Source organism: Nuphar pumila, chromosome 1 (genome assembly GCF_984573655.1).
Source record: "Nuphar pumila chromosome 1, dmNupPumi1.hap1.1, whole genome shotgun sequence".
Classification (NCBI taxonomy): Eukaryota; Viridiplantae; Streptophyta; class Magnoliopsida; order Nymphaeales; family Nymphaeaceae; genus Nuphar; species Nuphar pumila.
In genome coordinates this window covers 17,217,582-17,235,083 of record NC_143249.1, presented here as the reverse complement: position 1 = coordinate 17,235,083, position 17,502 = coordinate 17,217,582, and the positions used below count along the sequence as shown (strand labels likewise).

Here is a 17,502-nt window from a genome sequence, read left to right as displayed (position 1 = left end):
ATTTGAATCATCAAATTTGTTTGTGCAATCGTTGGATTTCAATAATTCTACAGGAACTTGATCTGAAATCTATCACCGGATTTCAACACATTTCTACAGAATTTGATCGATCATTTGGATCGATTTCCATTAATTTTTTTTTCCGGCGATTATTATTTTTCAAAGATTATTTCTGGTACCGATCAGAGCTCTGGATTGCCTTAAAGAACCTGCTGGAATGAGGATACAATGCTCAGTCACCTGAAATCTTTGGATCTGTTGGAGATGCTGATCGGAATCCCTGCTTTAGCCGGAATAACTTCACGATTATCGTGAAGATGTGAATCCGGTGGTTTCATTCTTAATCCACCGTGAAATTCATTTCACGATTGTTATTTTCAATTGATGCTATTGATAATTCTGCTAAATATCAGTTGATTCCCAATCGATTCAAGCTTGCATGAGTATCTTGATCGAATGAAATTGATGAGTTTTGTGTCCAATCTTTGATCACCGGAATAATTTTTCATCACCGTGAAATTTTGTTTCACGGTGAAGGGCATTTGTTACTGTTGAAACTCCGGTGATTGTCTGATTGTTGATTTCTTGTGAGAATTAACACTGATCAAAGTTCTGAATTGATCTTATTTTACCAGAATTCTGTTGATCATCTACCTCTGTTCTCCAACGAGTATTTGGTTCAAAACTAATAGAGAAGATTTTTTTTATCAGATTTTTGAACCAAAGTCGATATATCAAAGTCATGTAATATTTTGAGATGATTAAAGATCTGATCTTCGAGTATTAGAACCGGATAACCTTTGATGGATCATCCAGTTACTAAGCTTTTACAGTTGCTGCCAAAATTTTCAGTAATTACTGATTAAATGATCTCAAGATTTTTAAGGGTAGATGCATGAACTGTTTGATGTTTAAATTCTGGATCCGGTTTGAGTAATATCAGACTTCTGAACACTATCCGGTTTCTGATAATTGGATGTTATCTTCTGTTTTTTTTTTTTTTTTAGCTAGAAGGTAGTTACTTCATTTTCTAGTTTTAGTTACTTCCTGTTTTACATGTGTTGTATTTTTCCTGTCTTAGTTACTTCATTTTCTAGTTTTTTTGGAAATCGATTTCCTGTTTTCACTTCCTGTTTTGTATTTTCTTGTGTTTGTTTTTAATCATTCCATTTCTTGTTTTGAAAATTCCTTGTTTTGTTTCTGTTTTTCAATTAAGTAATTTCCAGCTCTTTGTGCAATTCTAAGTTCTTGTTTACTTTTACATTACGGTTTGTTCATGTGTTAAACTTCTTGTTTTTTTTTTCATTTAGTGATTGCATGTATTTTTCAGTCTTTGTCCTTCATTGATTTTCTGTTTTGCTTGCACATGCTTTCATAATTAGCATTTAGCTAGCTTAGTATAATTTTCATTTCTATCTCTTGTACTGCTCGTGTTCCTTTGAATTGTGCAGGATAGCATAGGAGCGGAAACGATTACGTGACACGAAGCACATAAAGATAGAAGATTTCTTTTCTTTTCTTTTCTTTTAGAATGTAGGCAATTTAATTGGGTTTGTAAATATTGCACTTTACGCCCTCTGCGAAGGGTATTCATTTGTTGTAATAGTTAGTTGTTTTTAATTTTCTCGTACATTTTACATTTCAAATAATTCAGCAATAAAGAATAGTTTAGATTTGTGTGCTTGAATACAAAATATTCCCGTTCCCTGAGTTCGACCCGGTCTCATCCACTAGTGAGAACCGGTTTTTATTATTTGATGTCTGGTTTTCACATGTTTTTCATATAAAAATCTTTTCAAAATTTACAACGATTACAAAAAGACATCAAATTTTTGGCGTCGTTGCCGGGGAACGGCGTAATATTAGTATTCACTTTATTGCCTAGTGTTTGTGTGCATTTAGGTTTAGAACCACGTATGTGCATATCTTAGAGACGAGCTTACTTTTCTGCACAGCCCACCTATTAGGATCCCCTTAGAGTTGACTGTGTACGATTGGTACCGTACACATAGATTTTATATTTCTGTGCATAATCTCTTTTATGTGTAACTGCGTGGTGTTTGTTTAGTTTTTGTTGTTTTTAGTTCACTCGCTTTGTGGTTTGCGTGGTTTGGCCGCTTAGTGCGTTAGTTAGGTAGAAAACCCAAAGTTAGGCCGTGTGCTACACCGGTCTACTCCAAGGTGTACGCAATGGCTGACGATCATCAATTAATCCGTCCTTTGAGGGAGTACTTCATGCCAAATACGTATACTCCCACCTCTTGCATCACGAGACCTGATGTAGGAGCGAGCCATTTTGAGATTAAGGCCAATGTGATTCAAATGTTACCTTCGTTTTATGGCCTTAGCAATGAAGACCCATATCATCATCTCGACGAATTCTTTGAGATCTGCTCGACTGTGCGAATCAATAATTTTGGAGACGACGCTATGAAGTTAACTTTGTTTCCGTTCTCTCTCAAAGATAAAGCCAAGCACTGGTTAAAATCTCTTGAGACGGTTCGTATTACTACTTGGGAAGGAATGCAAAAAGAATTTTTAAAAAAATATTTCCCAATTAGTAAAACGAATCAGTTTCGTAAAGCTATAAACAGTTTTTCTCAAATTGAGGGAGAACAATTTCACGAGTCTTGGGAGAGATTGAAAGATCTTCTCTGTAAGTGTCCCCATCACCAGGTGCCTCGTTGGCAGTTGGTGCAATATTTTTATGACGGGCTTACTGAAAAGCACTGTCAAATGGTTGATTCGTCTTGTGGGGGCACTTTTATGCTCAAAAGTGAGGACGAGGCGTGGTCTCTACTCGAGACCTTGAGTGAAAACACGATGCATCATAACTTGTCTTTACGGCTCGATAGGACTACATCTCTGTCTAGTGGTCCTAGGAAGGTTGGGATTTCTGAAGTTGGGTCCGAATTAGAATTGCGTACCAAGGTTGACCAATTGACTAGGAAGTTAGATCAATTCCTAGCCAATTCTTCGAGAGATCCAGTAGAAAGAGTGTGCGAGCTATGTGCTAGCCCTGCACACTGTGTTTCAGATTGTCCGGCAACACCATTATATCCTGAATTCGTTCAAGAGCAGGTGAATGCTGCCCAAGGTTTCGCTAAACCCATGCCCGATTCATTTTGGCGAAACCAGTCTATTTTTCCATCCCATCAGCCCTCCCAGACACAATATAGACCCAGTAACCCTTCACAAGGTTACTCGCATCCTATTTTTCCACAGGTTCATCCCCCAGCCCAACATGCTTATACTCAATCCCATCCTCATGAGCCTTCATTTAGTCAATCCTTCCAAGATAGGATATTACAAGTTTTGAGCTCCCATACGCAGTCAATAGCCAAGCTAGAGACTCAAATGGGACAATTGGTTCAGACTTTCAGTAGGCAAAGCGAGGGGAACCCATCTAGTCATTCTGTTGTCACATCCAAGGGAGAGGATTCCATGTCATTTGACTTGCAACCCACTGCTTCACATCATGAGCAAGTCAAATCTATTACACCCCTTCAGTATGGGAAGGCGTGTCACTCCACTCAGGAATCGACTCATGAACCTCATATCATTTCTACTGACGAGTCGATCTCCATGATACCTCAGCAGAAGGGGCCTTACTCACAGCATACATGTTCATCATATAAAGCCCCATTTTCTCAGCCTTTAGGATCACCAATCGTTTTGAGTAAGCAAGAGGTGCAAATGCAGAAGGTGCTTGACCAAGTCAAGCCTGATCATATTCACCACTTGTCTGAAGTAGCATTCATTGATACTCGGTCGGTCCTAGACTCTCGATTCTTGACCAGTCTCTCAGATGAGACTAATCTTTGTTCTTCATGTCAAAAGAGTCATGGTACTACATTTGGAGGTAGAAGGGATGGAAACACAGTGCGTAGTGTCACAGATGACACTCTTTTCTTCATAGAGCCCGGTTGAGTCTGACTTCATGTCCATTGATCTCATGGACGATGAAGGTTTTTTCCAGGGATCCGTCTGGCTGGGGACGTGAAACTTAGCGCTTTATGGGAGGCAACCCATATCTTGTATATTATTAGATTTGCTTAGAATTTATAGATTTTATTTTGCTTGAACTTTTTCATGAGTTTTTCATGTTCTTTTTGTTTCTTTCATGAGTTTTGTGTTTTGTCATGTATACATTGCATTTATTACATTCATAGAACGTGCATTTTTAATTCATGTCAGGTCATTCTACTCTTTTCCCTCATTTATTTCTCTCATGTGCATTCACTTAGTTTCATTCAAGCATGGGGGAGTGCCACTGGGACAGTGTCATTCAAGCATGGGGGCGGGTGTAGAATGCACACCTTGATATTTCTGTTTACGTTCTTGCACATGTTTACACATCTCTCATGAAAAGTAGATTTTTAAAGAAAGAGTTTGAACTTATATGAATGTTATTTCAAATCTAATGTTTTTAGAGGATTTTTAAGCCCCACGAAATTTTTTTTCTGACATAGATCTAAAAATTATGGTTGTTTATGCGGATTTCAAAGAAATGATGATAGATACATGTTAGAATTTATTTTGAATCATAAATATGAATATGCACAGTTCTATTTTTGAAAAACTAAGCAAATGAACAAAAGTGTAAAAAATGAGCTCAAAAGAAAAAAATATAGCATGTGTTAGGTTGTTTGGATAATTCCACAATCCTGAGTAGATGGAAATTAGATGTAAGTTGAAACTTTTAATTCCATTTCGGAAAAGGAGAGTGGAAAACTTTGTGATCCTACGTAACTGAGAACAGATACAAGTTGAAATATTTGACTCTCAAGTTATAAAGGTGAATGAAGGAAGTCACTTTTATGTCTTAGTTGATATCTTTTGATATATATTGAAAAAGTATAGAAGATATTGACATTGCACAAGGCATAAAAGCAGACCACACGCAAGCTACATGAGAAAAATAAGTGCGCAAAAAGAAAAAAACGTGAAAAGAAAAAAAAGAGGAAAGAGCTTAAAAAGAAAGAAAAGTTTAATGCTTAGAAGTATGATTGAGAAAACCTGTGTAGAAAACATATGAGTGAGGATAAGTAAATAATAATATGTTTTTATTGGATTTTCTAAGAATAAAACATAAATAACTGTGATATTTAGAAAAGTGAAAGAAATTCTTTTTCTGTGGTAGTGCATAAAAGACTCTAATTATATTTCAATTTTGAAATAATAGGAAATATTTGTGAAAACAAAGTCTTTAATTACTTACTAATTGTGAGGATGTGTAATATTATGCATACATGACAGAGATGTTTGTGGGTAGCATCACTGCAAACCCTCACGAGACCTTACTCGTCCACTGGGGTAACCCAGGGGTTGAAAGGGCCTGTTGCATGAGCTAAATGCAACTGTGATTCCTACGAAAGTGAGTTAGGTGATAGTTTGATTTCTTGCATTTTTCTAGTTTGCTCGAGGACTAGCAAAACATAAGCATGGGGGTATTTGATCATGCATATATTTTAGGGATTTTTCATATAAAAATATGCATGATTTCATGAGAAAATGATTTAAAAACCCAATTTTATGTTAGTTTCGAGTAAATGTGCTAAAATGATTTAAAAATAGAAAATGCATGAAAAATAGTTTTATTGTACATTTTAATGCCTATTTTAGTGTTTGACATAATTGTAGTAGTTTAGTTTTTGAAAATCATAAAAAAAAATTAGAGTTAAAATAGACTTAGTTTTGTATTTTCTAAAACATAGTCATTTTGAAGTATTTTGTAAATAACTTTTTGAAGAGAGGTTTTTGAAATGAAATTTTACAAAGAAAAGGGACTTATGGAGAAAAGTTCAAAATTATAAATATGATACGTAGGGGGAAGAGAGGCTTGTCTTCTCTCTTTTGCCTAAGCCCTCTCTTCTTCCCCTTCCTCTCCACCTCTTCTTACCTATTCTTCTTCTTCTCCCTATTTTCCCCTCTTTTTCTCATCCTCTTTCCGGTGGAGAATTCCGGCAATGGCTGAAGCAAGATAGAGGATTCCAACCTCTCTTCTAACCCTTCAAGTTCGGTAAGTGCTTCTTCTTCTTTTTCTTCTTCTTCATCTTCTTCTTCTTCGTCTTCTTCTCCTTTTCCTCTGATTTTCTTCTTCTTTTTCTGTTTTTTGTTATCTGAATTTTTGTAATGAGTAGATGTAATGTTTGATTTCAACTCCATTATGCATTTTGAATTCATCGTATTAGCATTAGCATCTGAATTTTTCTGCAAACTTTCTTTTCAATTCAAATTGTGTTTTCAATTTCATTTCAATAGCTATATAGTTTCATAGATTCAGTTTATACGTAGGTTCTGTTTCATTTCTATTTGATTTTCTGTATTTCGATTTTTTTTTTACAAAAAAAAATAATAAAAATAAAGAAAACAAAACATTGCCGCTGTGCTTGTACAAAAGAAAACTTAGAAATCCGGTAGCCGTGAAATCTGTTTCCGGTTTGCTTGGATCTAAAGTTCTGAAAAAAAAAATTAGATTCGAATCATCAAATTTGTTTGTGCAATCGTTGGATTTCAATAATTCTACAGGAACTTGATCTGAAATCTGTCACCGGATTTCAACACATTTCTACAGAATTTGATCGATCATTTGGATCGATTTCCATTAATTTTTTTTTCCGGCGATTATTATTTTTCAAAGCTTATTTCTGGTACCGATCAGAGCTCTGGATTGCCTTAAAGAACCTGCTGGAATGAGGATACAATGCTCAGTCACCTGAAATCTCTGGATCTGTTGGAGATGCTGATCGGAATCCCTGCTTTAGCCGGAATAACTTCACGATTATCGTGAAGATGTGAATCCGGTGGTTTCATTCTTGATCCACCGTGAAATTCATTTCACGATTGTTATTTTCAATTGATGCTATTGATAATTCTGCTAAATATCAGTTGATTCCCAATCGATTCAAGCTTGCATGAGTATCTTGATCGAATGAAATTGATGAGTTTTGTGTCCAATCTTTGATCACCGGAATAATTTTTCATCACCGTGAAATTCTGTTTCACGGTGAAGGGCATTTGTTACTGTTGAAACTCCGGTGATTGTCTGATTGTTGATTTCTTGTGAGAATTAACACTGATCAAAGTTCTGAATTGATCTTATTTTACCAGAATTCTATTGATCATCTACCTCTGTTCTCCAACGAGTATTTGGTTCAAAACTAATAGAGAAGATTTTTTTTTATCAGATTTTTGAACCAAAGTCGATATATCAAAGTCATGTAATATTTTGAGATGATTAAAGATCTGATCTTCGAGTATTAGAACCGGATAACCTTTGATGGATCATCCAGTTACTAAGCTTTTACAGTTGCTGCCAAAATTTCCAGTAATTACTGATTAAATGATCTCAAGATTTTTAAGGGTAGATGCATGAACTGTTTGATGTTTAAATTCTGGATCCGGTTTGAGTAATATCAGACTTCTGAACACTATCCGGTTTCTGATAATTGGATGTTATCTTCTGTTTTTTTTTTATTTTAGCTAGAAGGTAGTTACTTCATTTTCTAGTTTTAGTTACTTCCTGTTTTACATGTGCTGTATTTTTCCTGTCTTAGTTACTTCATTTTCTAGTTTTTTTGGAAATCGATTTCCTGTTTTCACTTCCTGTTTTGTATTTTCTTGTGTTTGTTTTTAATCATTCCATTTCTTGTTTTGAAAATTCCTTGTTTTGTTTCTGTTTTTCAATTAAGTAATTTCCAGCTCTTTGTGCAATTCTAAGTTCTTGTTTACTTTTACATTACGGTTTGTTCATGTGTTAAACTTCTTGTTTTTTTTTTCATTTAGTGATTGCATGTATTTTTCAGTCTTTGTCCTTCATTGATTTTCTGTTTTGCTTGCACATGCTTTCATAATTAGCATTTAGCTAGCTTAGTATAATTTTCATTTCTATCTCTTGTACTGCTCGTGTTCCTTTGAATTGTGCAGGATAGCATAGGAGCGGAAGCGATTACGTGACACGAAGCACATAAAGATAGAAGATTTCTTTTCTTTTCTTTTCTTTTAGAATGTAGGCAATTTAATTGGGTTTGTAAATATTGCACTTTACGCCCTCTGCGAAGGGTATTCATTTGTTGTAATAGTTAGTTGTTTTTAATTTTCTCGTACATTTTACATTTCAAATAATTCGGCAATAAAGAACAGTTTAGATTTGTGTGCTTGAATACAAAATATTCCCGTTCCCTGAGTTCGACCCGGTCTCATCCACTAGTGAGAACCGTTTTTTATTATTTGATGTCTGGTTTTCACATGTTTTTCATATAAAAATCTTTTCAAAATTTACAACGATTACAAAAAGACATCAACATCTCCCACACATGAACTCTGCAAGCCAAACCGAGAAGAAAGAAAGGAGAAAACTGGAGAGTCAGAAATTCTAATGATTCAAAAGACGGAAAAAGAAGAGATTTATAGACTTGTGAGAAAGGCCAAAACGTTTTGAGATAAATGAGATTAATGGCCATAATTCAGACTGTTTGAAAATAGGATGAAAAGGTCCTTGAATGGTCACCCACATTTGACTGTCAATCAAAGGCCTTCAAAACCGTCCAACAGTCACAATGCAACATACACTCAATATAAATGCTATTAAAACCTTTCAAATGACCAAATATCTCAAAACCAAAAATCCAAAACGGACATTTGCACCTCACACCGCTACGAGCGTGCGAAGTGCAAAGTGCGCCATCAAAACGCCACATTGCGCCTCAAGTGCCCCTGCGCGCGCACGTGCCCGTGTACGTGTGCGCGAACGATAAATCCGTTGTCCGCAATCCACCTAAAAACTCAAGGCTTACCAAAGTAAAGAATAGATAACAAACTCTCTATTTAAACCTCTTGAAAAACTTTTCTCTCTTAGATATGAGACTAAACTTTTTCAAAACACTTTTGGTAGTAAACAAAATCATCAAGATTTAATATTTTTTAAACTTTTTTAACAATCCCCCACTAGTTTTAAAATATATTTGGCTTGCATAAAAACTTATGCATCAGTGAGAGTGTCTGCATGACTTGAACCCCCACTATTTGAAAGAAAACCTAAATTAACCAAGGTGCTAAGTGAACTTACCTTGAACTTAGCTCTTTATATTGTTAACGGAGTTTTCAATCATACATAGGTTTCCAAAAGTTCGATTGTGATGATTTCATGTTGTCACATTTAGAGCCTTGTGCTTTCCTGGATTCAGGAGTGCTCTAGAGAATTGCCAATTCTCATAAGAAACAACACATATTTCTACACTCATATAGGTGAGTTTGTCTATGTGTACTGTGACACACACCCTAGCCTTAAGGCCTACAAACTCATTAAGAGCTATTAGCTCAACCCTCATATTAGTTACAACTCATGAGCACACATCAGTAATGGGCTTACATAAATATGCTCAATATCTGTCATTCACCAATTCATTTCCCATTCAACCTATGCATGTGGGATATATTCATAAAATATATCATGATGGTCTAAGATACAGGTAAACTTGCATAATCACATTGGATTGTTTTACAAATAATCTCGAAAGAAAGTAAAAAAAAAAAAACAAAATCATAGGAGAATGGAAAAGAATGATTGACCGTTATGTTTTTAGAGTCTGTTTGTTGATCCCAAGGCATTCTTGGGTGTAGGAACTTTTCCATGTCCCAATATTAATTGGTTTGCCCTGTTCATTTAGTGTTCCTCAAGTGAAGTTGATGGCTATGATTGCAATTGATTATAATTGTGAAATCTGATTTTTGTATTCTTAGTTGGAGATTGTTGTTTATTCATTACTTATGCTTGTTTTCCTTTTGATTTATACACGAATTGGACCTGGAGCTAGTTCTTGCTTATGATAGTACTAGATGGTTTTGGAGGGCAAGCCTTGCCCTTTGTCTCTTTATTGATGATATTGCAGCTTGTTTTGTAAATGCAATTGCGGCTTGGATTACGCACACCAAGGCTTGATGGATTTCTATGGCAAAGGATTGTACTATTCATTGTAAACCTCATGCTGATACCATTAGCCTTCAATTTTTTGAAGGCCTCATTACCACAACAAATGTCATTCAAATTTAGTTTTTTAGAGAAATTTAATATCTGCCTCAACAACTTCAAAAGAAAATAATGTCATTTTTATTTACTTCCGAGTGTAAGCTCTGAAAATGGAGGTCATGTGCACTAAGGGCTCCCACCGTAGATAATTCTATATGGTTGGAGAGTCAAAAGAACTTTTTAGTCCTTGTTGCATCAAGTTTCAATAATGAGGTAAATGTTTGCCATCCTAGCTTGTGTTATTATAGTAGAGCCTCTGATGACGATATGTGATAAGGGTTCATTTTCAATCTTTTATAAACTGTTAAAACATTTATGTTATGGGCATCAAGTTGGAAAATATGTTAATTTTCTCTTTCATAGCAATAAGTGCTCCTTCCATTTGTGAAATAATTCTTACTAACGTTGGTTCCTTGCTCATGTTCCTTCTTCTGCACCTCATTATTATGTGGTGTTTTCAGTTGATTTCTCCATATTTTCTTGGTTGTTTTTTCCTTAAAAATATATCTCAAGTATTATAAGTAGTACTAGGTTCTGATTAAGAACTGGAACTGGACTTGGTATAGAATTTTGGCATCCAAATTCTGGATTAAATATGTGTAGAATGACAAATTTTACGCTAGATGGAACTATAGACTTGGTTCTAGCTGTTTCAATCCACTCTGGATCTGATTCGGTCGGATATGGTAATGTCTAGATCAGACCCGAATCTGACTTGTTCACATTCTAAATTTTTGGTATAAAAAATATAAATCTGAGCCTGTTTGCACTCGGCCATTGTTATGCCTACTGAACAATTTTATGTAAATTTTATCTAAATTAATCTGATTTTGAACCCAGTTTATATACCCAAACTTATCTTATACCGAGCTGGAACTTAGATCTGTCCAAGCCCAAACGAAACCATAATCGAAGCCGATCCAAATCCGAGTTGTGGCACCCAGCTTCAACTTTGTAGCAAAGGGGGCCACCTATGGGTTTTCAACTCGGACTTAGACCTATCCAAGCCCAAGCCTTTACTAGCCCAGGACCCATCTTAGACTCGGATCCGAACACGAAGCCAAGAAAATTATACTCCATATTTGTGTGAGTCTACGGGGGCTTTGACAGACGGACAAAGGTGCAAGGATGGTTGCTGCTGCGTTTCGTTCCCTAACCCCTGTAACTCAAGCTCGGTGGTGGAGCTTGAGGGTGGTCGGCCTCCGTCATCGGCATAATATAGTGGAGCAACATGAGCAGAAGCATGAGTTCTCGGAGGCGTTCGCGTACTTAGGCAGTTGGAAGGCGATGCTCGAGGAGGCAGAGGCGAAGTTGGGCCTCCTCCGCCGCGACTACGCGAAGAAGGTGAAGAAGCAGTATGGAGGCGCAACGGTAGGAGCAGGTGCGCAAGGAGGAGGAGTGGCGGGAGAGCGTCCGCCGCGCCTCGCCGCCAAGGCCAAGATCGTCGAGGGCCACGCCGCCGAGCGCAAGCTCATCGATCAGGAGTTCTGCGAAACCCTGGTACCTCTGCTCCTTTCCCTCTTCTTTTGCAATTGTTTTGAATGCTCTAGAACGAATTATGCGCTGCTGGATTTGTATTTTTAGGGCTTTCACTTTCATCCCCCAATGTTTTCGTTGTTCTCTTTCAACGCTACCGATACAAACCGAGAGGCTAAATCTGACGAGTGGAATTGCTTCCTCTTGTTGAGAATGATCCCTTACTCTTTCATTTTTTTATCTATGTGTGTGTGGATGCGCTTTTTGAGAAACTTGTTCAATTAGGCAAACATGTCACAAAAAATCCCTTAGAAGAACATGGATCGACTTGGCTTTGTTTTTTTTCTTTTTCTTTCTTTGAGGTCATTTAAATAACATAGCTAGGGCTTAATTTCGACAGTTCAAAACCGCATCTTTGTCATACTCTGTTTGATCTTGCTAGGCTTCCAGTTTATCCTTTCGATTCTCTTTTGTCGAATACGTATCGGTTGATTTTGTAATCTTCATCTTGTGCATGAGTTGTACTATGCAGGCGGAAATTGAATGAGACCCTTCAGAAAGCCGGTTTGATCTGCAGTTTTTCCTTAGGATTCAGGAATGAGCCGCTCAATGTTCGGTGTTGATTCATGAGATTCAAAGCTTGAGTCATTGATAGGAATAGAGGAATAAAAGATCGTTGCGATCTGTTTCCGTTATATGGGAAGAACCGATCTGCTTTGGTAGTCATATTAATTTAGCAGTCAGTCAATTGTTTGCTGCTTTTTATTGTTAGCATGTGTGATACCTTACCGATTCAAAACGTGAACAAGATCAGCTTGGCAACAAGCAGACTGTACTCCCTAACTCATCTAATTCGTAGTTGAATCAGGGTTGTTGGCCTTAACTACTTAATCAGAACTGCAACTGGATGAGGCTCAACTTAGGCAGTGGACTTCTCAACCCTGGAGGGAGCTGGAGGTTCATCCATGCCTCTGCCCATATCCGCCCCTAAACACAATGTGGGGTTGGGCAAGCGGCAAACAAAACATTCTTGGTGAATGGTAGACGCCAAGAGAGCACCAGTCCACTGGTACATGGAACAGGTTTTTCTCTTCCCATTTTACTCTCCGCTTTCTCACGGCAAACCTCAAAAAGTTTGAACTCAAAGCCAATGACCACAAAGGAAAACCTGATTTATTGTTCCCTTGGTAATGCACTTGGTGGTTTGGGAAACTAAGTGCATTTGATATCTCAGTATTTCTAATTAGCATCTTAACAAGCCATTGGGGGGCTCTCTTCTGTCCAAATATTGGTGAAGAAAAATGACATGAAAATTACCAGTGTGAAGATGATATTCATAAAATATATCATGATGTCTAAGATATATGTAAACTTGCATAATCACATTGGATTGTTTTACAAATAATCTCGAAAGAAAGTAAAAAAGAAAAAAACAAAATCATAGAAGAATGGAAAAGAATGACTGACCGTTATGTTTCTAGAGTTTGTTTGTTGATCCGAAGGCATTCTTGGGTGTAGCAACTTTTCCATGTCTCAATATTAATTGGTTTGCCTTGTTCATTTAGTGTTCTTCAAGTGAAGTTGGTGGCTATGATTGTGAAATCTGATTTATGTATTCTTAGTTGGAGATTGTTGTTTATTCATTACTTATGCTTGTTTTCCTTTTGATTTATACACGAATTGGACCTGGAGCTAGTTTTTGCTTATGATAGTACTAGATGGTTCTGGAGGGCAAGCCTTGCCCTTTATCTCTTTGTTGGTGATATTGCAGCTTGTTATGTAAATGCAATTGCGGCTTGGATTGCGCACACCAAGGCTTGATGGATTTCTATGGCAAGGGATAGTACTATTCATTGTAAACCTCATGCAGATACCATTAGCCTTCAATTTTTTGAAGGCCTCATTACCATAACAAATGTCATTCAAATTTAGTTTTTTAGAGAAATTTAATATCTGCCTCAACAACTTCAAAAGAAAACAATGTCATTTTTATTTACTTCCGAGTGTAAGCTCTGAAAATGGAGGTCATGTGCACTAAGGGCTCCCATCGTAGATAATTCTATATGGTTGGAGAGTCAAAAGAACTTGTTAGTCCTTGTTGCATCAAGTTTCAATAATGAGGTAAATGTTTCGCATCCTAGCTTGTGTCATTATAGTAGAGCCTTTGATGACGATATGTGATAAGGGTTCATTTTCAATCTTTTATAATATGTTGAAACATTTATGTTATGGGCATCAAGTTGGAAAATATGTCAAATTTCGCTTTCATAGCAATAAGTGGTCCTTCCATTTATGAGATAATTCTTACTAACGTTGGTTCTTTCCTCATGTTCCTTCTTCTGCACCTCATTTTTATGTGGTGTTTTCAGTTGATTTCTCCATATTTTCTTGGTTGTTTTTTCCTGAAAAATATATCTCAAGTATTATAAGTAAGAGTACATTGAAAAGTATGGACTGTAGGTTTCTCACTATTAAAACTTTTTGTTTTTTTATTAATCCACCAGTAGCTTGTGTGGAACAATGATTCTAAGATTGGACGACACACACACACACACATATATATATAGCATAAAGTTGTTCTGTGTTAACTTAAATCAAGCCTTTGATGATAGAACACCGTGACTTGTGTGTATATATCTGCCTTATGGGATTGTTTGATTTGTTGTTTAATGCAAAATGTTGTGTATTGTACGTTGATCAACATTATTTTGTTCTGTTCAAATTCATTCTCATGAAATTTTCTCATTTTCCATCAAATGTGATTACAGTTGAAGGAGAGAGCAGAGAAATTAGAATTATGGAGGACTAGAGAACGACAGAGAGGGGACAGGAATCATGAAAAGCAGGAACTCCTTAGGCGGCAAAGCTCTGTTTGGGTTGATGAAAGTGAACTAGACAAGAAAATATTGGAAGCTATTGTTGATACCACCCCCTTGTAGTGAAAATACTGATGTGCAGAGGACACCATGCATCAGTTCAGTTCAACACCCAGTGTGTTCTGTTGGGGTGTAAAATTCCTTGTTTTAGCTTTTTCTGGAACTCAAAGATGTCCCTTGATGTGCTTTCCACGGATTCTTGTATGCATTTTAATGCAGAATGTTTTTCTTTTATGCCGTATCTTGTGTGGTCTGAAGTGTAGAATTTAGTTGTAGAAATGGCCTGTTTTGAGATCAGTTGAACCAGGTTTAGGCCTTGATTTTGATATGTACTAGAGAAAGTATGATCTTGCTTCTTTCTTTCTTCTGTGGTAGTCTAAGTACTCATGTTGCTGAAATAATTCCAACCAGTGCTGGGATTGTTGTCCTTGCCTATGAAGCAAGATCAGACCATTCTTTCTGAATATAAAATTCAGAGGGGCACCAGTGGGAAGGAAGTATTTTGTTTAACCTTTTGTTTTGGGGTCTGGTGTGTTGGTGCCATCCATAGATCACTGTAGCATCACTGCATTCGAATGTCGACTTTTTGTTAACGATTTCCAAATTACATGAATATAGGAGAGTAATGGGTAAGCTCCAGACCATTTATCTTCCATACTATTTTGGATCCTTTTAAAAAACATATTTACATGTGTTTTTACTTAATCTAAATGGATAGATGTGATCTTTATGTCTTATTTAGTATAAAACATGCATTGGTTTAACCATTTTTTCATGTTTAGATGTATTTTTAGCTAAACAAAAAAATCCAATGGTTCATGTTAAACCAAAAACTTGTTTAACTAAAAATGAATTTTTTTTGTTAAATTGTTTTGATTCAAAATATGGTTCTTAGTGAATAAATAATAACCACATCTACAGGTTTGGATTAATCATTAAAAACATGCAAGGATGTTTTTTAATCAGAAAATGATTGTACTGTAAGATAAAAATGACATGTTTTTCAAAACAACTTACAATTTTTCAAAATTCACTCAATGACCAAAACAACAAATGTTGGGCGTTAAAATGACCGTTTAACCTTCTCATGTGCGGACCTTATGAGGATATGCAAATTTCTTCTACGACAGACTTTACTACTAATTTTTTATCCAAAAATTTAAGGATTTCAGAGAAATACATAAAGTAACAAAGAAACTAGATAAAAATGCATTGTCAAAAACATCTGAATCATCAGAAAACGATGAACGGACGTTGAGATATAACCCTAACAATGTTTCAAAATAAGGAGATAAGGAAACGAACCATCACATTTGTGCCTAGCTTGATTATTTTATGTTGTTTTTAGGTCACTTATGTCAAAAATTAAGAAAACTAATAAAAATGACAGTTAGATCGGTGTGTTAGCTTTTCAACGTCACTAAGATCGCTTTGATTTGATGAGCCATTTAGGAGAAATGTCTTTGAAAAAATAACTTTTTGGATGAATCATACTTTCTTGCTAAAAAGTAGATGCACATGATAGTTTTTTGTTAACCTCACAAAGTTTTCAAAAAATATAAGTGAAAAATGACTAATATTTATGAGGACGAGGAAGTTCCGTAAAATATAGACGATGATGAGAAAGTTTGCATAAAATATAGGCAGTAATGAGAAAATTCACATATATTATAGGCAGTGATGAAGAAGTTCATATATATTTTATACAGACTTCATGATGTTTACTTCATCCTCGCAAAAAATGTGGACTTTCTTGTCCTTGTAAAAAATATATGTAGACTTATTTATCCTCACATAAAATATATGTAGGCTTCTTCATCCTTATACAAAATATATGCAAACGTCCTCATCCTCGTACAAAATATATACAATTTTTTTCATTCTTACCTATATTTTATGCGAACTTCGTGAGGTCGGCAAAAAAAATCATGTGATTTTTTTTTTTAGTTAGAGGGTGAAATACATCCGAAAAATCTATATTCAAAGGATGTTTCTCTTAAATTGCTCATCATATCAATGTACTCGTGATGGCATTGAAAAGTTAACATGCCGATCTCTTTTTTATTGTTTTCCCTAATTTTCTATCATCAAAAGTGGTTTACCCTTTTTTGGAGGGTGGGGTGGAGATGAAGGAATTGGGTTCGGATCAGGTTATCTAGCCAGCTGGATGGACCTGTCCTGTAAACAAGTGGTCACCCAAACATACATGGACATTATTTTAATATTTTTAATAATGCTTAGTACATTTTAAAAATATTTGAGTAAAGATGTATATTTATACATTCAATTATAAAAAAAAAGTTTTTATTAGTTAAAAATTTAAAAATCTAAATCCCTTCCAAACAGGTGTTTCCACTATATAAGAAAACAATGAAACTTGAATGTTGTTGTGGGTTTACACCGTCGGGACAACGACCGAAAGTATAGAAGGCTTAGCCCATGTGATTAGGTCTCTGATTTTGAGGGTGGTTTTCTTATCCTTCATGAAAAAAAACTTAACTCGTATGTCAAACTTGAGATGTGTGCTTGGGTATAATGTATTGTTGTGACCATGGTTGCTAGAACGACAATCCAAAACAGGAAGGGGGTATGGGAATCAAATTTGAGAAGCAATCAATCCAAATTTTTGGATGATTCATAAAGTAGTAAGCAAAATAGAAAGCATTAGGAAGAATAGTTCAAGAAGCGATATAAGAAATTATGAGAAATAATGATAAAATAATTTATGTAAGAAAACAACTTTTAAAGATTGTTTTTTGAACAAAAAAAAATATATAAAAATGAATAATTAATAAATGATATCTACCATTCACAATTATATCATCTTATTAGAAAAACTACTTAAAGGATCAATCAATATGATAACTAAATAACACATACAATTAATGACAATACCAATCCTTTAAAAACTGCATATTCATAAGTTTGAATACAAAACATTGATATAATAAAAAATTTGTGGAGCAATTGACGTGCAATTCATCATACATAATTCTAGGAAACTTCAACTAAGCCTAACAATATAATTAACTATTATATGGCACCTTTAAACAACAAGAAATGAATAAGAGTGCACAATCTTATATATATATATGTGTGTGTGTGTGTGTGTGTGTGTGT

At 35.5% G+C, this 17,502-nt stretch overlaps 1 protein-coding gene across 1 annotated transcript; it reads left to right on the top strand.

Annotated features, from left to right (window-relative positions):
- Positions 1-11,158: 11,158 nt before the first annotated feature.
- LOC149848170 (uncharacterized) lies at positions 11,159-14,445 on the top strand. Its single transcript, XM_090003538.1, has 2 exons — positions 11,159-11,530; positions 14,275-14,445. Exons 1-2 carry the CDS (start codon positions 11,159-11,161, stop codon positions 14,443-14,445), a joined length of 543 nt encoding a protein of 180 aa, XP_089859664.1.
- The last annotated feature ends 3,057 nt before the right edge of the window (positions 14,446-17,502 follow it).